General features: G+C 36.7%; 1 protein-coding gene across 4 annotated transcripts in view; it reads right to left on the bottom strand.

Annotated features, from left to right (window-relative positions):
• The window catches only part of PDS5A (PDS5 cohesin associated factor A), a 145,354-nt gene that overhangs the window by 9,081 nt on the left and 113,454 nt on the right, over positions 1-22,819 (bottom strand). For 2 of the 4 annotated variants that reach the window (XM_045815991.2, XM_045815992.2), the window contains exons 27-32: positions 11,632-11,764; positions 10,942-11,061; positions 8,094-8,156; positions 7,162-7,307; positions 5,658-5,766; positions 1,497-1,773 (exon numbers count right to left, since the gene is read on the bottom strand). In XM_045815991.2, the coding sequence (XP_045671947.2) occupies positions 1,497-1,773; positions 5,658-5,766; positions 7,162-7,307; positions 8,094-8,156; positions 10,942-11,061; positions 11,632-11,764 (848 nt within the window). Of the gene's footprint in view, positions 1-1,416; positions 1,774-5,657; positions 5,767-7,161; positions 7,308-8,093; positions 8,157-10,941; positions 11,062-11,631; positions 11,765-22,819 lie in introns of those variants that run through there. The other 2 variants (XM_045815993.2, XM_087864196.1) reach the window with 2 other exon arrangements.

The raw sequence follows: 22,819 nt of genomic DNA, 5'->3' as shown, positions 1-22,819 counted from the left end.
AAACTGTTCAACTTCTGTGTAACTGAAAAGTGTATTAAGAGGTAGAGAAACTAGAATTCAAAACAATGGCTGTAACAATGACTGAGCATTTATTCTGTGAAAGGCACTTGGTTTAAGTGCTTTATATTTACTGATCCATTTAATTCTTAGGACAGTCCTTTGAAGAAGGTAATATTATACTGTCTTACTGATGACAAAGAGGAGGCAGAGGGTAAATATGATGTTCTAGGTCAAAGATCTAGATCTGAGGAGAAAAATAATAAATTTGCCCCCAATAGCTTTCATTATTACACTTATTAGTCCATAAAACTGGAAGTGAGTAGGAGAATCACCCATTACTTAGATCAGGTTTGGGCCTGGATCCGCTCCCATGAGATGTTGTAAAAGACAGCCTGAGACACTTAAAATATAAGAAAATATAACATGAATGGTAATTTAAAAAGTGTACTTTCAACGCATACGCTTCAGGCAACACTATACTTTATAAAAATACTGAAGCAGGATCGTAGGGTCATCCTGAGATGATCAAAACTGTCTCTCTCCTACAAGGAATTCAGAGGCTTACAATCTGATTCAAGGGGAGATGAGTCAGGTACGATACAGAAAGAAAAAAGAAGGGGGTAGGGCTAAGTTCTAACTGTAGGCCAAGTATGAAAGGAACCAACTTCTAGATCTCCACCTGGAACACCACCATTACCAGGTAGAGAAGCTGAAGTCCCAGCCCAAGAATGATCAAAGATGAGCCGCTGGGAGGTCGTTTCACTGGAGAGTGGGGGGGAAGAGGGAAGTTGCTGACGTATATTAAGATGAACTCTAACAAGAGCAATTCAAGAGCAGGAGATACGTGTTTGTGTGTCATGACTTCTGTCTTCTCCATTCTAAGAACCCCCCCCCCCCTTTAAAAAAGATTTTATTTATTTATTTGACAGAGAGCAAGAGCACACAAGCAGGGGGAGCAGCAGAGGGAGCAGCAGGCTCCCTGCTGAGCAGAGGGCCCGATGCAGGACTCGATCCCAGGACCCCAGGATCATGACCTGAGCCCGAAGGCAGACGCTTAACTGACTGAGCCACCCAGGCGCCCCATTCTGAGACCTTTTACCCAAAAGGTACCCCTTTAAAAATTAACTAAAGCCCATATAACTGTGTGAAGGATACCGAGCAAAATTTAATACTGTCCTTGCTAGTAAGCAAAAATACAAAACAGGATATCCTAATTAAAAATTAAACAAAAGAAACAAGATCTCTCTTCAAACTGGCGTCCTGGAGGTTATGAGATCAAAAGAAATGCCATTATAACCTACTCAGGAAAACCAAGGGCAGTTTTCAGTCCCAAATGCCTCGGTGTTTGGGGAGACTGGCACATACTAAGAACAAAGCGAAATGTCTAAATTGACAGTTCAGAAAGAATGGCATCCATTACCTTTGTAAGTCAATCTGTCTCTCTGCTGGTGCTGCCTTTTTGGCTACATCTTGCAGTTTGGGTGCTTTGGCATTACCTGCTTCCAGACCCCCGGGGCTTTCCTGACTGACCGCAGCTCTCTTTCTTCCCTTGCCAAGAGGTTTGTTTATGTCATCATTTTTGGTTGCATTGCCCTGAGATTCCGACTTGGGTCGGCGTCCTCTCCTGGGTTTTGAAGGGGCAGGTGGTCCTGATTCGTCTGCTTTCTCATCTGTTTTTTGTTGGATGTTCTCTGTACCAGCTGCTGCTACACTTCTTTTCTTTCCTCGGTCACCGCTGATGTTGCTCTGGGTAGTCTGGTCAGAACTGATCTCCTGAAAGAGCACAAAACAATTCTATAAACACAAATTCCTTAAATATCAATGATCTGTACTGGAAAGAAGTATTTTGAAAGTATTTTCGAGGAGCTGGAATTCCAAGGCTTCTAATGAACTCCTTGACGGTAGGACCTGAGAGCACTGCCAACCATGGGGCATGGCACATATAATCTATGCAGTAAATGCCTATTAAAATGCACAGGTGGTCTACAGAGAGAAAATCTACTGAGTTTTGCTTTCACACTCATTCTAAGTGAAAAGGTCCTTTTAATCGATGGTATGCTCTAAATTTATCACTTTTTAAAAAAGGAGAGCATGTTTGCATAACTGAATATGCTCTTTATCTATGATGCCTCTTTCACTATAATAATTTCTGTAATTCTATGACACAAAGTTCTTCAATTTCTCACTCCGCTCATACATTCTAATTTTTGTCACTTTTTGCTGCAATCATTAACCTTCTACTTTCTTCTGAACGTTTTTTTCTCTAGTTTACCAAATATATATGTTAAGTCATCTAAAATGTTCAAAGTAATAAAATCCCATTTTAATATAATAGATATAATGGACTTTAATAGTTTTTAGAACAGAAAGTGACCTTTATACAAAGGATATTTAGGAATCACAATTTTAACTGATAAAATTTTAACTGATTAAAGCAAGACAAAGGAGCACTACCATCATCTAAAAAATGAGTTAATCTTTTCAATTAGCTAATTTTCATTTTCCCCAGAAAATCTTTTCAGAATGACTGGGTAAAAAATATTTATAAATCTTTCATGATTCAGGAAAATTTACTTAAATGAAAACTCATGAAAATAGTAATTTAAGTGAAAAGATTCACAAATCAGTGTTATACTTTGCTGGGCAGCAATGTCAAGTGTTCCACTTGAATGTCAAGTGTTCTCAAGGAAGCAATATGGAAATATCTAAATCACTAGTAAATGTTTGACGCACATGTAATTTTTAATGTAACATTGTTTGTAGTGGCAAAAAAGGGGAAAGGAAATATTTATGTGTATACACATGTGAAAATGGTAAGACAAGAATAAAATTAACAGATTACTTTTTAAAAGGAACAAAGACTGCATTAAAAATCATGCACATGACTGTACTTACACATTTATGAATATTATGTACATGTGCATATGTTTAAAGAACTCATTAAAAGGGAAATGAAAGAGGAAACCCACTGGTCAACCACAGGTATGAAGAAAAAGAAGCCTCCTTAAGGACAACAGTGGCAGCACTGCTTGCCTGAATCCACGGGGTATGTCTTGCTCCTTTTAACCACCTCCCTGAGTCATCCTTCATATTACAATTTGATTTCCCTCACAGAGTAAGTAACAGGAGAGAACGTCCTGATTTTCTTTTTCTTTTTAGCAATATTTCCATATCGCCTCCTTGAAGAAGTGGAACTCTTGACATTGCTGCCCAGCAAAGTGTAACACTGATTTGTGAATCTTTTCACTTAAATTACTATTTTCATGAGTTTTCATTTTAGTAAATTTTCTTTTTTTAGAGATGGGGGTGGGGGGCTGGGGTGGGCAGTAGGAAAGGGAGAGAGAGAATCTTTTTTTTTTTTTTTTAAGATGTTATTTATTTGCTAGAGACACAGCAAGAGAGGGAACACAAATGGGGGGTGGGAGGGGAAGAAGCAGGCTCCCCGCTGAGCAGGGAGCCCGATGTGGGGCTCAATCCCAGGCCCCTGGGATCACGACCTGAGCCGAAGGCAGATGCTTAACAACTGAGCCACCCAGGCGCCCCAGGGAGAGAGAGAATCTTAAGCAGCTTCCACACCACCCAGCGCAGAGCTGGATCTCAACATCACAACCCCGAGATCATGACCTGAGCCAAAATCAAGAGTCAGACACTTAACTGACTGAGCCACCCAGGCACCCCAAGAATGTCCTGATTTGTAAACACCCATATCTAGTTTGCTGGATAATTTTTATACACATAATATATTGGTTTACACATTAATTTCTTTGAAAAATTGGTTAGTAAGAAACACTATCTTAGATCTTATTTTTTTTTTTTTTTAAAGATTTTATTTATTTATTTGACAGAGAGAGAGACAGCCAGCGAGAGAGGGAACACAAGCAGGGGGAGTGGGAGAGAAAGAAGCAGGCTCCCAGCAGAGGAGCCCGACGTGGGGCTCGATCCCAAGACTCCGGGATCACGCCCTGAGCCGAAGGCAGACGCTTCACCACTGAGCCACCCCGGCGCCCCAGATCTTAGTCTTCTTTTGGTATAGCAACAAGATAGTTTTTGAGCCTGGAAGACTGAGGACTCAGATTTTGGAAAGAAATGACAACACCAACTTACAGGAGACCTGCTTAGGAAGCGATTAAGTTTTGTCAAAATACAACCCTTGTGTGTTCAAGGCTATAGCGAATCTGTTAAAACATTCTTTGGAGGGGGTGCCTGGGTGGCTTAGTTGGTTAAGGGTCTGCCTTCAGCTGGGGTCATGATCCAAGAATCTTGGGAGAGGGGAGCCTGCTTCTCCTTCTGCCCCTCACCCTGCTCGTGCTTGCTCTTTCTCTCTCTCTCTCAAATAAATGAATGGTATCTTTGAAAAAAAAAAAAAAGAAAACATTCTTAAAAAAATTCTTTGGAAGTGTGAAAAAGTTCAAATAAGGGTTTGGAACAATATTATAGATTATTCATAAGGTAACATTTTGGCTTCTCAAAAATTAGAATTTAAATATCACATTTTTCTATTATTAAAGTATAATTGACATATAACATCAATTTGTATCTTACACAGAATTTTGTATCACAGGAGAGTAAAGTTATAGATAGTTGTTTATGCCAGATAAACATTTTTATCCCTGTACCACCTCTTCCTAAACATGTTAAATATGTTTAAATGAATGTCTATGGCAATATGCATTTTTGCATCTAAGTCTGTTTACATGAAGACTGTTAAATTCTATATAAGAATCCCACAATATTCAAGTCTATTGGTTTCTAAATTCCAAGAGTTTTGATAGTGAGAGGCTCTCTGTTACCTGAATCTACTGACATACTGAACTTCATATAACAAACAGCAAGAGGTTGAATAGTGAGAGACTGATCTAAAAATGTATCCTTATCTATTCAGTTTGAATTCAGATAATGAGCTCGTATAGTTCAGCTATTGTGGAATAACTGTACAGTTTTGTATTTTATGTACCTGACGGTGATTGCTAAAACATTTGATGAATACTATAAATATACGGTGGGCAATAAAAAATGTGTTGAGAATATGATTCTATAGGAAAAGATGTAATAGTATTTCTATGCCACTGCTACTGAGGTAAGTTACTGGTTTCATTCTATGGTTAAACAGAAGCTTAGAGAAGTCAAGCAATCTGCCTAAGTAAACACACAGCCAATGAGAGGCAGAGCCAGGATTCAAACTAAGGTCTGATTCTTACCAGTGTTTCTCTCCTGCCAAAAAATTGTTAAGAAAATTGGGTGCCATATTTATAAGGTCAATAATAAAGAATGTAGCTGTTTAACAAAAATTCAAATATATTTTAAAAGGTTAACTCATAAATTTAACTTTTAAAAAACAGAAATAAAACAGTGTACACATCCCTTATAGGAGTCAATCAACTTTTCAAAGTAAGATGTCAGAAACTCTCAACTCCTAGTCTTTCAAGTTTTGGGAGACAGGTACTGTTAGGAGTGACTGCATAAACTCCTGAAACGAGTGCGTGCAGGCAGAGTCATTTTCTGGAGAGTGGGAGCACGGTAAGCATAGTGGGAGGTGGGACACACAAATGCAGAGTAGGTGGTACGTATTAACTTGTTAAGTGGGGGTTTCTCAACATCTACCATGAAACTGTAATCATCTCTGGGAGAAATCCATTTGTGAAATTTTAAAAATTTACCTTATTCTTTACCGGGTCAATATTCTTTACAGGTGTGACAGAGATAATTCTCACAGGGTTCTCTTCATTTTCACTAACTCCAGTTTCTACTGCCTCTGAACTCTGTTCCCTGTTGAAGAAAAATAAACCAAAGCTTCTTTATTTCACCACATGGACAGATAGCCTACACTTTCACTAACCAGTAAGGAAGCAGAAGCTTATGGTAGTTTAGAAGCCCAGCCAAATGAAGCAACATCAGCAAGATTCAGATGTTCTGTGGTTATAGACCACTGCTGTTATTATATCATGTTATTGATTCCCTTTCACCGTACCAATTTATGACACCAGTGACTGCCTAAAACCACCTGACAGAAAGATCAGCTGTCTAGAAACAGAATCATATAAGACTTTCTCTTGGGGGTAGAAAACCCTAAAACAAGTAAAAATAAAGTGATAGATGTATTACAGATGGTGTATAGTAGAGTTGTCTCTAGTCTGTGTTTTTTTTTTTGTTGTTTTAAGATTTTGTTTTTAAGTAATCTCCACGCCCAACACGGGGCTCAAACTCACAACCCTGAGAGCAAGAGTCGCATGCTCCACTGACTGAGCCTGCCAGGCGCCCCTCCAGTCTATGTTCTTAATGCTCTGCAAGGGAGAGGGGCTGGAAGAAGAGATCACAGGGGAGGTGTTTGAGACCCACCATTTCTCTAACCACAGATGTTCCATGTTAATTTATTTTATATTTTGGGGTTCTACTGCTAAGAATGTGTTTAAAACAAGACCAACTGAGTTTATACTTATAATTTCACGAGTAAGAATAAAATCTTTAAAAGCTTTAATTTTTAGTGTTGATAAGAGTAGGGTCAGGTGGAAATTTTTATGCAGTAGCTAACATGGTAAGACTTGACATGTTAAAATAAACATGGAATATTCTTACAAGTAGAAATGTTATAACAATGTTATCTTAACTCATGCTATACTAATCTGATTGAGTTACAAATTAAAAAGCATATAAATTCAATTTATTTAAGAGTTATATGTTCACAGTTTTCCTAAGTGTTCAATTTTTTTATATAAACATTTCCATGTAAATTAGTTATACGAGATATTCTTAAATTTGGGGTGTGTGGGTGGCTCAGTCAGTTAAGCATCTGCCTTTGGCTCAGGTCATGATCCTGGGGTCCTGGGATTGAGTCCCGTGTCAGGCTCCCTGCTCAGTGTGGAGTTTACTTCTCCCTCCACCCTTCCTCCCCTCATGCTCTCTCTCTCTCAAATAAATAAATAAAATCTTAAAAAAAAAGTTCTTAAATTTGTTCCATTTACTTTTTTACACACTCGGAATGTTATATGGGTTCAAAATGTAATTTCCATCACTAACTGTACTAAAACTCAGCACTATTATTTTATGCCAAAATGTTTTCTAAAGTCTATTGTTGTGATCTAGTGCCTTAGGTAAAAATTAAAAGATGAACCAAGTAGTGAGTGATAGTAAAAAAAAAAAAAACAAGTGGAGAAAAAAAATTGCCTTGATCGATTTCCGGTTGAAGGGTTCAGCTCTGAATTTACATTAATATTGCTTCCAGTCTCAGCTCCAGTGCTTCTAACATACGGTTTCCTTCCCGTTGCTGATAAAGGCTTGTTTACTGCACCTAGTACTCCAGCAGGTTTTGGCTAAAAATTACACATATGCATGTTATTTTATACTTACTGTAAGGAAGTCACATAAATTTAGACATATGTAAAAGATAATGTTTAGCCTAAGCCAAGGAATTGTTGTTACTCTGGACAGTTAAATTCTAAATTTATTAGAAATGATAATTTTGCAAAACCGGTTTTGTCTGAATACAATTACAAGTCACAAGTATTACTTCTACTTAAAAATAACTAGGCAATATTTAATTGTTTCTTATTGCTCAAAATAAAAAGTGCCCCTGAAACACACAGTGAAATACATAAGATATTAAAATGTCTTACAAATAAACTATTAAATGTATATAATAATAGTTTAAGACACCGTTTTTATCAAAAATTAAATTTCTCTTGCTCTTTTAGGTGTCATGTTACTTTTATAGAACATAAATTATCTAACTCATTAATACCTTAAAATTATTTATAGAATATAAATTATCTAACACATTAATACTTTAAAATTATTTCTTTTTTTAAAATCTTATATATCTAAATTTATTATACCATTTTTCAAGAAAATCAGCTTTGTGGATTCTGAGTAACTTGAAGCATACTACTACTGATGAGAACACATGGTCGTAATTTCAAGAGTCACTTATGGCAGAAAAAGGCCTGAGAGAACAAAGACTTTAGATGCTACAATCTACAATACGATCCTTAAGAATCAGGAACTATAAAATCTGTGGGACATTTAAAAGTTATTTCTAAGAAGAGCAGAAGTAATATATATATGAGATAAAGATTTCTAAATTATCTAGTACATAATACCTTTCCTGTTAACAGAAGTACTCTGGTCTCTTCTGAAATATAACTCTTGTCATTACAGAAATCCTACAAAAAAAAAAAAAAATCAAGTGAATATGTGTATTTTTACTGTCCAAATAAGACTTTTCAGACACTGTGCCTTACAATAATAACAATTACATTTGGGCCAGCATACACATTAATTCCTCAAATAAAGCATATTTAATGAACCATGTCATTAAGTCTAGCTTTAACTCAATGGCACATAAGACTTGGAAAATATCAGAGTTCAATTACTTAAATCACATTTTAAATAAAACACATTCCTATTTTTTTCCATATAGTTCAGGGCAAATAGTCTCCAGGTTATTCAATGAGCTACTTTCTCCACTTTATTGTAAAATCTACTTCATCTGGGATCCCAAAACATCCAAAATGGTACAGTGCCTATATTAGGCACTTAATATTCAATAAAATAACTCCACACTGGATCTCAAGAAAATTATCCTCATTAAAAAAAAAAATCATCACTTTAATTAAAAATATTGTGTTTCTTAGAACCATAAGAAGACTGTCCAAATCATGTAGATAAATACACTGCCAAAATATAATTAAGTGAATTATAATGTTCTTTGGCGGCAGTGATGTTTACTAGTCAATAAATGAATTAAATCTAATGTGGACACTAATGGTACTTTCTTGAAAGTTTTATCTATATGAAACTTAAGAATCCTTTGATGCTTCTGTTAAATATCCGGGGATTAGCACACATATAAACCACAATGGTGTCACATAAGTAAATTGATTCACTATGACCAAGAAGTTTATTATTTTTTAAGTAAACTCACTTTAAAAATAATCTTTTTTTCTTTCCTTTTATTAAGTTTACCTTCACACTGGTGTCATAGGAAAGAACAGATGGCTTAAATGTGCCTATAAAGAAATCACAGTTTTGGCATGTGTTCCGGGCACAGCTGTATCTTTTTTTTTTTCCACAAAGGCTTTTATGCAGCTTAAATAAATGTTACAAAGCCTGGGCATGAAAGTTCATTCACTTTATTCATCAAGATATACTACAGCCTCACTAGGCTCATTATCCTAATATGCCTAGTTTTCTAGTGTTTGAATTTATACCAGATTAAAAGCAACATATCAGAAAAGGAAATGAGGAAAACTGTTCATTGAAAACAAAAAAAGTACTTCTTAAGAAAACAAAAAAACAAAACCAACTAAACTCTGGTATAGTGAGAAACAGCTTTTTTTTTTTTTAAAGTAGGCTTCACACCCAACATGGGGCTTGAACTCACGACCCTGACATTGAGAGTGCCCAGAAGAGCATCACATGTTCTATTGACTGAGTCAGCCAAGTGCCCTATAGCAATTTAATTCCTTTTTTTAAAAAGATTTATTTATTTGAGGGAGAAAGAGAGAGAAGGAGAAGATAGAGGAAGAGTGAGAAGCAGACTCCCCGCTGAGCAGAGAGCCTGATGTGAGGCTCGATCCCAGGACCCTGGGATCATGACCTAAGCCAAAGGCAGACGCCCAACCCACGGAGCTACCCAGGTGCCCCAGCAATTTAATTCTTGATGATGGGATCATGATTTTATTAAGATTCTATTTGGGTACTATTCTGGTCATGATAACCCTAGGTCAACAATAAAGTAAATTTAAATTCAAGAGCTCAGGTAGGACTATTTATAAAGATCAGTACATATTTATTTAGAAGGCAAAACTCTGCAATCTTTATTATTCCTATCAAAAACTAGGCACAATAAGTGAGGAATAATAAAGAAAATCCGTTTAAAATTTTTGTCAAAGTATGGCATTGAAAGTAGGAAGCTCCATTTCCCGGTATGTTCTTCTGTCAAATACTCTAAGAGAGGGTATTACTCTGAATATTCTGAAGCATATCTTACGGTTTGAAAATGTATAAAAAATTTTTTAATGACATATTTTTTCCAATTAAAAATATTCAGGACTCTGGGGGCGCCCGGCTGGCTCAGCTGGCAGAGGATGTGACTCTTGACCTCAGGTCCTGAGTTCAAGCCCCACGCTGGGTGTGGAGCCTACTTAGTTTAAAAAAAAAAAAAAAAAAATTAGGATTCTGTTCTTTAAACAAAGCACAGGAAGGTTAAACTTGCAAATGCTTCCTTAAAGCAGGAAATAAAATTCCAATTAGTTGGAAAAACAAAGAGCTTTTAGTTAGCTGGAAAATTTACTTACATGGAAAACTTAATTTGCTGATAGCAGAACAAATGTATTAATTATTACTACCACTTATTGAATGCTTACTATGTGACAAACTCTCATAAACATAAAATTATAGACATAATAATTATTCACAGCTATTATCACCTGCATTTTAGAGAGACAGAAATTGAGGCTTAGAAGAGCTAACTTGTCTGAAGTCCCTAATGTTAGAAGCTGCTGATTAGAATACTGGTTTATCATTTGCCAAGGCCAATTCTGTTAATTCTAACACTTTATTTCACACACACACACATTTTTATAATTATATTTATACTGTACCAAAAATTTTATTTCTTGCCTGATAAAACACAGCATTTTAACAAAGTGAGATTAAAATAATTTAAGAAATCTGAAAACTCCTCTTACATACTAGAAACACCCAGAAGGAATAGCTCACATAAGAACACCACCATAAAGCCTGATTTGCATTCTCCTACTCTGTAAGGTGAGAACGGCATTTGTTCAGGGCTTTGGAAGACAATCTCCCATTCCTTGATATAAATACAAAGAGATATTTCTTACTTTGTAGAGTCAAGACAATCCACTATTTGCCACTAAGGTTGATGGTAACTGAAACTTAAATCAGTTTATCATGGTAGAACCATGAAGAGAAAAAAATTACCTTTTCAGGTTGTGTAAAAAATTTCATTGGAAGGACGGGATCCTTTGGTGAATCTGCATTGCACAAAGCACTTTTACTATTTATAACACATAGAGCCACATCACATACTGTATAAAGTTTCTAGGGAGGAAAGAAAAAAAGATCATATTATAACTTTCAGTAGCGCAAAATAACCACAAGTACCAATTCTACCCGATGTATAAAATGAAATCGAAAGAGTGAGTATGTGGGTATTATTTATTCCTCGAACAGTTCACATTTGTGTTTGCATTTCTCTTATGTAGCCTCCTGGTAAAAACAAAAAACAAACAAAAAAGCCCTTTGCTTAATTAACATGAATGCTGAGTATGCATTAAAGACAAATAAACCAAATCAAACCAAACCAAGGGAAATACAGAAAAAGGAATATCTACTTGTCTGTAACTTACTAAGTTTGTAAGACAGCAGAGTAGTCAATTTTATTAGTTCTTATCCCCCTGCTCCGTAGAAGTTTTAATGTCCTTTTCAGGGTAATAAACATTCTTCAAATAACAGAATTCAATTATAATAAAATACAATAAAACTGACCATAAATATGTATTTTTATGAACATTCTGTAATCTAATTTATTATATAATGGGAAAAACAAGTGGGACAAAGACCATAATATTTTTTCCTGTAATTAACACACACTGGCCTAACATATCTTACTTCATTTGTCTTGGACTCATCTGGAGACTGGGCATCTTTTGTTAACTTGATGTTCTCTGCCATTTTCTTCATAAAGGCATGGCTATTGTTTTCATTCTTTGTCATTAAAACTTCAAGCATGAACCACAGGCACCTAAATAATAAACATATTCGCCTATTAAAAGAGACTAAATGTAGGTGCTTTGCTTAATGGATTAAACATCTTATTGGGAAGGTCTATTGTCTGGATATAACAAAGTAAGAGTAAAATATAAACTAAACTAGAAAATACTCAAAATGAAAACACAGCTTAATACAAGAAAGTCTGACAGTTTCACGAGGCATGTAAAGATTCATTCTGTAGGTATTCAATAGACATTTAGATGATTCGACGTATGTCATTGCCCAGCAATGACGACAAAACCAGCAGGCAGCAAAGTCTTTCCATTTTGACTATTTGCAAACTATGCAGGCCTAGGATTTGTATGGAATTCTGCTGTGATGGCTCCGAACTGCACGAGCACGGTAACTGTTCAGCTAAGCAGTCACATCTCAAACTATTTTTGCTTTTCCACTTACTACTGTATACTCCTTTAACACAAAGTATCTGAAGGGAACACCTGAATTTCTAAGTAAAAGTGAATCCCAAATCAGGATGAACATTAGAATCCTTGGTGAACTTAAATCAACAAATCTAGGGTAAGGCCTGTTTGTAAGTTCCCAGGATGATTCTCAGGCAACCATGGGACTTACTGCTTTACTGCATCAATAGGGGAGAAATCATTTGATGATTATGTATGCATACTTCTTTGCCTATATTCTATGTAAATGTTTCGAGAGACTACTTAAGGGGGAAATTTAGCACTAGATTAACGGAGTTCATTTTTAGTAGACCTGTTTTAAAAGAACTATTAAAGTGAGTCCTTCAGGCTGAAATAAAAGGACACTAGACTGCAACTTAAAACCATAAGAAGAAATAAAGAACACTAGCAAACAGTAAAGGTAACCAAGTAAGTAAATATAAAAGCCAGCATTACTGTAGTTTCAATTTTAACTATTTTTACATAAAGACTTTAAAGGCAAATGCATGAAGTAATAATTACATCTATGTAAATGGAAATAATATAAAAAGATATAATTTCTATCACAATATCAATACTAAAGGGAGAGGGATAGAGATAAATAGGACAAAGTGTTTGTATACTATTGAAACTAAGAGGCTATTACTCAATCTAGGTTGTTACGAATATTATTTGGAATCTCTAAGAAAATAACTAAAAATACATAGAAAAGGGAATCAAAAAGGTTCACTACAAAAAAACAAGTAAATACAAAGAAGAGAAGCTGTAATGAAGGAAATTAAGTAACAACATATATAAGAGAAAACAAATAGCTACATGGCAGAAATAACTCTTTACTGGTAATTACTTCAAATGAAAATAGATTAAAGCCCCCAATTAAAAGGCAGAGATAAGCAGAATGGAAAAAATTAAAAAAAACAATCCACCTATATCTGTCTACAAGAGATGTAAAACCACAAAGCATCTAAAAAGTAAAGGATAAAAAAATATATTTCATGTAAATGATAACCAAAAGAGGGCTAGTAGCTATTTTATAATCAGACAAAATAGATTTAAAGTAAAAAAAAGATTGTAAGAGACCCAGAAGTACTACACTGATAAAAGGTTCAATTCAGCAAGAAGATATTACTATCATAAAACACATACAAACCTAGCAAAGCCCCAAAATTACATGAAGCAAAAATCGACAGAATTGAAGAGAAACAGATGATTCTGCAGTAATAATCAGAAATTTCAATACCTTTTTCTTTTTTTTAAGATTTTATACATTTATTTGACAGAGAGAGCATGAGATAGCACAAGCAGGGGGAGCAGCAAGGCAGAGGGAGGATGTGGGGTTCGATCTCAGGACCCTGGGATCATGAACTGAGCTGAAGGCAGACATTCAACCAACTGAACCACCCAGGAGCCCTCAATATCTTTTCTTTTTTAAAAAGATGTATTTATTTTAGAGAGAAAAAGAGAGAAAGCGTGAGAATGAGCACAAGCAGGGGGAGGGGGAGAGGGAGAGAATCTTCAAGCAGACTCCTCACTGAGCGTGGAGCCTGATGCAGGGATCGATTCCACAACCCTGAGATCATGACCTGGGCCGAAACCAAGAGTTGGACGCTTCACCAACTGAGCTACCTAGGCGCCCCTTCAATACCTTATTTTCAATAATGGACAGAATAGCCAGACAGAAGATCAATAAGAAACAGAGGACTTGGTCTGATTCAAGATGGTGATGTAGTAAGACCCCGAATTCACCTCCTCTCAGGAACATACTGCATCTACAGCTACATATGGAACCAATTTCTTCTTAAAAAAACCTAAAGGCTGAGTGAGTGAATGATGACTACACATTAGGCAAACAAGAAAAAAAAAAAAAAAACCACATCAAAGTGGGTAGGAGAGGCTGGGATACAACCTCATCATGAACCCCACCCCTGGTGCTGCAACCCACAACTGGGAGGGAACTCAAATACCCGGAGCTTCTTCCTGAGGAGTGAAAGGTTCAAAACCCACACTGGTCACCCCAACTTCTAAGACAGGAACTTCAGAGATGAGTCCCCAAAATGTCCCACAGTGGGACGCCCAAGTCTGTAGTAATCTGAGAAATGCCTCTTAAAGGGTTTGTGTGATGGAACTGACCTGCCCCCAGGCCCAGCTCAGAAGCAGCTTAAAGTGAAGAACGTTAACTTGCTTAAAACCTCAACCTGAGGGGCAGGCATCTAATTTAACTCACACATCTAGGAGCCTGCTGGAACATCCTCCAGGGATGGAGAGTGGGGAGTGCCATCTTTGCATTCTCTCTTTGCTGTGCTCCAGAGAACGAGTAGCTCCCAGAAGGGAACCTTTACATGTGTCTGGTGCCCTGATTTTTGTGGGTGCTGCCCAGGGGGACATCTCTTGAATACCTGGCTCTGGAGAACAGAGGAGCTTGTGTTGCTGGTCACATGGGAATGTAATAATCACCTAGAAAGGAATTCAGAACCCTCCCTGGTGCCCCAATTTTTGTGATTGCTGCCAAGGGACACTTCTACATCACCTGACACTGGTGGCCAGTGGGGCTTAGTTCCTGGGTCCCAAAGGACTATAACCAATGCACAATGAGTGCCCAAAGAGCTACTGACTACCACCCCTCCCGGGCATAGCAAGAGGCAACTGACCCAGGAGCCTGGTTTTTCTGTGAAGTAGGCCTATTAGCTAATCATCATAACTGTGGCCTGAGGGGCAGGCTTCTAATTAAAACAATCATCTAGAGGCTGACTGAAATCCTTTCCAGAGACCTCGGAGGGCAGGTACTATCTTCACGCTCACCCTCTGCCATGCTCCAGAGGGCCAGTGTCTCCTGGAAGGGAGCTCTGAGTCCAGTGCCTGATGCTCAGGGGGCATCCCTTAATCACCTGGCTGTGGTGGCTGGAAGGGCTGGCATTCCAGGGTCCCAAGGGACTGTAGTAATCAAAGGGACAGTTGCTGGCAGGCTACCACCCTCAGAACACTGCACAGATAGCAGACTGAGGCATACCTTTAGTTTTTCCTGTCAAAAGGCCAATTTGTCCTAGAGCTTTGGACTAAGGGCAGGACTTAGGTTTGCCACACATTTAGTGGCCTATGGTGCTTCCTCAAGGAACAGAGGCTATAAATGCCATCTTAGTGCTCTCAGTCTTTCTCCAGCTTGTTGGGTGTCACCCAGAAAGGAGCTCATATACTCATTTGGAACCCTAGTTTTTGTGAATGTCACTTAGGGGACGTACCTCAGGACTGCCTGGCTCTGGTGGTCAGTGAGGCTTATGCTCCTGGCCCCTCAGAATTGTATATATCTGTATACTTTTAAAAGCAGCTGCCTGAAGGTTTGGCCTCCAGTCAGTCTGAATCTAGGTGCAGAGATCCTCCATTATGGGGCACTGACAGCTCTTGGTACATCCTTAACTACTGGGAGCTATTAAAAATATAACAGCCTGCTTGGATAAACTCAAAGCTTTGGGAGATGACCAAGAGCTGGGGTAGAGCTGAATGAAAAGGTTCAACTCCTCCACAAGGTCATTCTTTCAAGACTGGAAAAGATGGTTGTTTCATCTACTGTACAGAAACCAATTCAGAGGGTCACGCAAAATGAAGAAACAAAGGAATACGTTCCAAATGAAAGAATAAGATAAAAAAGCCTTAATGAAAGAAGAAAGTAAATTTATTAAGAGTTCAAAGTAATGGTCATAAAATGCTCACCAAACTGGGGAGGAGACTGGATGAATAGAGTGAGAACTTCAACAGGGATGAAATTTAACAAAGTACCAAACAGAAATCACAGAACTGAAGCATATAACAATGGAACTGAAAAATACAATAAAGGGATTCAACAGCAGACTAGATATGAAACAGAAAATAAGGATCAGTCAACCTAAAGAAAAGGCAGTAGAACTCACCCAATCAAAGCAGCAAAAAGAAAAATAAATGAAATAAAAAGTGAAAATAACTTCAGAAAATTAAAGGATATCAAATGGACTAATATATGAATTGTAGAACTTCCAGAAGGGAAGAAAGAAAGAGGCAGAAATCTTATTTGAAGAAATATGGCTGAAAACTTCCTGAACATAGGGGTGGAAATGGACACCAGATCCAGGAAGCCCAGAGAGTTCCAAAGCATACTAACCCAAAGAGACCTACACCAAGACACATTACAACTAAAATGTCAAAAGTTAAAGACAGGAAGAGAATATTATAAGCAACAAGAGAAAAAAAATTGTTAAATATAAGGGAATCCCCATGAGACTATCTAACAGATTGTTCAGCACTAATTTTGCAGGCCAAGAGAGAGTGGCACAAGATATTCAAAGTGCTGAAAAAAAAAACCAAAACCAGGAATATTTTATCCGCCAAGATTATGTTTCAGAATGTCCAGAAAAGTAAAAGTTAAAGGAGCTCATCATCACTAAACTGGTTGTCAAAGAGATGTAAAAACAGAAAAGAAAGGACCCTAATTAGTAACAAGAACACATGTGAAATAGTATCACTGGAAAGGTAAATATATAGTATAGTAAAGGTAGTAAATTACTTATAAAGCTAGTATGAAGGTTAAAAGACGGAAGTAGTAAAAACAACGATGATTCAATAATTAGTTAAGGTATATACAAGATAAAAAGATGCAAAATATAACATCAAAACAAAATGGGGAGGAGAGCTAAAATGTTGAGATTTAGGGGCACCTGGGTGGCTTAGTCGGTTAAGTGTCCGCTTGGGTCACTTAGGTCATGATCCCCTGCTCAGTGGGGAGACTGCTTCTCCCTCCACCTCCCCCTGCTCCATCTCTTTCTCTCGTCTCATCTCTCTCAAATAAATAAAATCTTTAAAAAATAAATAAATAAAATAGAATCCCATAAAATCTTTTTTAAATGTTGAGATTTAGAATGGGATCAAACTTATTAAGTTGTTATCAACTTAAAACACACTGTTATAAAGTTGTTATATGTAAGCATCATGGTAACCACGAAATAAAAATGTGTAGTAAATACACAAGAGATAAAGAGGAAAGAATATAAGCATACCACTGAAGAAAGTCATTAAACCACATAGAAAGTGAGCAAAAGAAGAAGAAAGGAACAGGAAATAACTACAAAAATAGCCACAAAACAATTAACAAATGGCAATAAGCACATACCTATCAATAATTACTTTGGATGTAAACGGATTAAATTCTCTAATAAAAAAAAACCACAGAAGGGTTGGATGGATTTAACAAACAAGACTCCCATATATGTTGCCTACAAGAGACACACCCAGTGAAAGTGAACAGATTACATGCAAACGGAAACCAATATAAAGCTTTAGTAGCTACACTTGTATCAGACAAAATACACTTTAAAACAATGACTGTATTAAGACACAAAAAAGAGTGTTACATAATAAGAAAGGGGTCAAAAAAGAGGTAGATCTAACCTTTGTAAATATTTATATGCCTAACATAGGAACACCTAAACAAATAAAGCAAATATCAACAGACCTAAAAGGAGAAATACAATAATAGTATTTATATAATAATTATAATTTATGATATATGGGGACTCTAATACCCCAATTAGTTAAATGAACAAATCATCCAGACAGAAAAACCAGGAAGAAAACTTTGGTCTTAAACAACATGTTAGACCAGATGGATTTAAAAGATATTTATAGAACATTCCACACGAAAGCAACAAATACACATTTTTCTTAAGTACACATGGAACATTTTCCAAGATAGATCATATGTTTAAGCCACAAAACAAGTCTTAATGAAGACTGAAATAATATCAAGGATCTTTTCTGACTATAATGGTTTGAATTCAGAAACTAATTACACAAGGAACACTGAAAAATTCACAAATATGTAGAGATTCAACAAAATGCTACTGAACAATCAATGGGTCAAAGGAAAAAATCAAAAGAGAAATAAAGGATATACCTTGAGACAAATAAAAATGGAAATGTAACATACCAAAATTTATGAGATGCAGCAAAAGCATCTAACAAGGGAAATTCTAACAGTGAAATTCATAGTGATAAATGCCTATCTCCAGAAACAAACTAATTTTACACCTGAAGGGACTAGCAGAAAAAAGAACAAACAAAGCCCAAAGTTAGTAGAAGAAGTAAGGAAATAACAAAATTTAGAGCAGAAGTAAATGAAACAGACTAAATTGAAATGGCAAGAGGTAAAAAAAAAAACTGATGAGACCAAGAGCTGTTTCTTTGAAAAGGTAAAACTGACAAAACTTTAGCTAGACTGACCAAGAAAAAAATAGGAGAGGTTACAACTAATACCACAGAAATACAAAGGCTCATTAACAGAATGCTATGAAAAATTATACGTTAACAAACTCAACAACCTAGAAGAAATGGACAAATTTCTAGAAATATACAACCTACCAAGACTGAATCACAGAGACATAGAAAATCTGAAAGACCAATTACTAGTAAGGAGATTGAATTAGTAATTGAAAACCGCCCAACAAACAAAAGTCTAGGACCATATGGCTTCCCTAGTGAATTCTACCAACATTCAAGGAAGAATTAATGCCAATTCTTCTCAAATTCACCCAGAAAAGAGAAGAGGAAGAGACTCTTCCAAAATCATTTTACAAGGCCAGCACTACCCTGATACCAAAACCAGACAAGAATGCCACAAAAAAGAAAAACTACAGGCCAATACCTCTGATGAATAAAGATGCAAAAATCCTCAACAAAATATTAGTGAACTGAGTTCAACAATACATTAATGAAAGGATCATACACCATGATTGAGTGGCATTTATTCCAGGGATGAAAGCATGGTTCAGCATCCATAAATGAATCAATGTGGGATACCACATTAACAAAATCAAGGATAAAAATCATACTATCATCTCAATAGATGCAGAAAAAGTAAATGACAAAATTCAACATCCATTTATGAAAAAAACTCTCAACAAAGTGGGTATAGAGGGAACATATTTAACGTAATAAAAACTACATATAATATCACATACTCAATGGTAAAAGCTGGAAGCTTTTCCCCTAAGATCAGGAACAAGACAAGGATGTCTACTCTTCACTTTTATTCAACAAAATATTGGAAGTCCTAGCCAGAACAACTAGGCAAGAAAAAGAAATAAAATGTATCCAATTGGAAAGAAAGACGTAAAACTGTCACTAGTTGCAGATGAGATATTATACATAAAAAATCCTAAAGACTCCATCAAAAAAACGTGAGAATAAACTAATCCAATAAAGTTGCAGAATACAAAATACACAAAAATCTGTTGTATTTTTTACACTAATAATTATGAGAAAGAGAAAACATTCCCATTTGTAAGTGCATCAAAAATAATAACACCTAGGAATATACTTAGCCAAGGAAGTGAGAGATTTATATATCGAAAACTATAAGACATTAATGAAAGATACTGAAAAACGTACAAATAAATGGAAAGATATTCCAAGTTCATGGACTGGAAGAATATTGTTAAAATGTCCATACTATATCAAAGCAACCTACAGATTCAATGCAATCCTTACCAATGGCATTTTTCACAGAACTAGAAGAAATAATTCTAAAATTTATATGAAACCATAAAAGACTCTAAACAGCCAAAGCAAACAGTGACACAGTAAATTAATAATTTCCACAAAGTTAAAAACCAGTTTGAAAAAACATATTAACACTTCAAATCACATGCTAACTTAAAACAATTGTTCAAAGATCCTAAAAAATGTTGCAAGCTAAACAGAACAAAAAAACATGTGCCAGTGATTTCAATTCAAACTCCAATTACTTCTTGTATATCAGGACTCTTCTCCCCACATCATAGTTACCTCTCTTAAGTCTAATCCTTTTTCCACATGACTGTTTTGCAACTGAAATATGCTAAAACATCCTCTAACATAGACCTTGTGTTCTAGGCAAACACATACATCACGTTTTCATTTTATGGAAGTGCTTTCTGAGAAATGCAAACTAAAAGTTAAAAAAAAAAACCGTAAAAACAAATGTAAACATTTACAAGATAAACAAAAAGGAGAATTGGAAGACATTTTGGGAATTAACTATTTTATCTCCTGCATTTTATGGGTAAGGCAATTGAGGGCCAGAGAAGTAAAGTTTTTAGTTACACAGCTGGGACTAGAACCTAATTATGTGGCTTCTTAAGAGCCCTAAAAACCTTTTTTTAATGTAGACTTATTTTCAAGCATTTGAAATAGAAAGACAATATTACTGGAATGATGTACTGGAAGCTACAACAATGAAATGACAAGCCTTTAAAACGTAAGGAGCTCATAGCCCAACGCTTAACAGTAATGTTGGACAAGACATAAGATCTCTTCCAATTAAGATATTGACACATTTTCAGTAATGAAAGCTGTAGGAGGTAGAGATAAATGTTGATTACAACCTTAAATTAGACCAGGAATAAGGTTTAATGTCACACATACAAAAATCATAATACTCTTATTTATTTTTTATTTTTTAAAAGATTTTGTTTATTTATTTGAGAGAGAGCGAGAGAGCGCACAGAGGGAGAATGAGAGGGAGAAGCAGACTCCCTGCTGAGCAGGGAGCCTGATGTGGGGCTTGATCCCAGGACCCCAGGATCACAACCCAAGCCAAAGGCAGACACTTAACCAACTTAGCCACACCCAGGTGCCCCCATAATACTTTTAAAATACAAGTTGAAGGTACCAATTTAAGAGTACAAAGCAAAATCATAATAAAAGGAGAGAAAGTAAATACTGCTTTAAAGTTTCTTCGAGGTTGGAAGCAAGGCAATCAATGCGGTCGCCGTTGGCCACTGGGCATAGCTGTCCCACCTTGTCTCCCTCAGTGCAACCCATCGGCTCTCCAGCAAATCTCTGAGTAACGAAGAAAATCTGAAACTGTTTGGGAAATGCAACAATCCAAATGACTATGGGCACAATTATAAGACTGATCCTGTTACAGGAATCATTATGGATTTGACCAACCTCAAAGAGTACATGGAGGAGGCAGTTATGAAGGACCTTGATCATAAGAATATGGATCTGGAAAATATTCCATGCTCATGGATTGGAAGAATTAACATAGTTAAAATGTCCATGCTACCCAGAGCAATCTACACTTTCAATGCTATCCCGATGAAAATACCAAGGACATTTTTCAAAGAACTGGAACAAATAGTCCTTAAATTTGTATGGAACCAGAAAAGGGGGCCCGAATCACCAAGGAACTGTTGAAAAGGAAAAACAAAGCTGGGGGCATCACAATGCCGGATTTTCGAGCTGTACTACAAAGCTGTGATCACAAAGACAGCATGGTACTGGCACAAAAACAGACACACAGACCAATGGAACAGAATAGAGAACCCAGAAATGGACCCTCGGCTCTTTGGGCAACTAATTTTTGATAAAGCAGGAAAAAACACCCAGTGGAAAAAAGACAGTCTCTTCAATAAATGGTGCTGGGAAAATTGGACAGCTACATGCAAAAGAATGAAACTGGACCACTCTGTCACACCATACACAAAGATAAACTCCAAATGGATGAAAGACCTCGATGTGAGACAGGAATCCATCAAAATCCTAGAGGAGAACATAGGTAGCAACCTCTATGACATCGGCCAAAGCAACCTTTTTCATGACACATCTCCAAAGGCAAGAGAAACAAAAGATAAAATGAACTTGTGGGACTTCATCAAGATAAAAAGCTTGTGCACAGCCAAGGTTTGAAACAGTCAAAAAAACTAAGAGGCAGCCCTCGGAATGGAAGAATATATCAGCAAATGATACTACAGATAAAAGACTGGTATCCAAACTCAATACACGAGAAACAAATAAATCATAAAATGGGCAGAAGATATGAACAGACACTTTTCCAATGATGACACACAAATGGCTAACAGACACATGAAAAAATGTTCAAAATCATTAGCCATCAGGAAAATTCAAATCAAAACCACACTAAGATACCACCTTACGCCAGTCAGAATGGCAAAAATTGACAAGGCAAGAAACAATAATTGCTGGAGAGGATGTGGAGAAAGGGGATCCCTCCTACATTGTTGGTGGGAATGCAAGTTGGTACAGCCACTCTAGAGAACAGTGTGGAGGTCCCTTAAAAAGTTAAAAATTGAGCTACCCTATGATCCAGCCATTGCACTACTGGGTATTTACCCCAAAGATACAGATGTAGTGAAGAGAAGGGTCATATGCACCCCAATGTTCATAGCAGCATTGTCTACGGTAGCTAAATCGTGGAAGGAGCCGAGATGCCCTTCAACAGATGACTGGATTAAGAAGATGTGGTCCATATATACAATGGAATATTACTCAGCTATCAAAAAGAACGAGTTCTGAACATTTGCTGCAACATGGACGGCACTGGAGGAGATAATGCTAAGTGAAATAAGTCAAGCAGAGAAAGACAATTATCATATGGTTTCTCTCATCTATGGAACATAAGAAGTAGGAAGATCGGTAGGAGAAGAAAGGGATAAAGAAAGGGGGGGTAATCAGAAGGGGGAATGAAGCATGAGAGACTATGGACTCTGGGAAACAATCTGAGGGCTTCAGAGGGGCGGGGGGTGGGGGAATGGGATAGGCTGGTGGTGGGTTTTGAGGAGGGCACGTATTGCATGGTGCACTGGGTGTTATACACAACTAAT

Source organism: Ursus americanus, chromosome 8, assembly GCF_024610735.1.
Source record: "Ursus americanus isolate L20-20 chromosome 8, mUrsAme1.1.p, whole genome shotgun sequence".
Taxonomy (NCBI): domain Eukaryota; kingdom Metazoa; phylum Chordata; class Mammalia; order Carnivora; family Ursidae; genus Ursus; species Ursus americanus.
The sequence above is the reverse complement of the archived record's forward strand: the minus strand, read 5'-3'. Positions and strand labels throughout refer to the sequence as shown.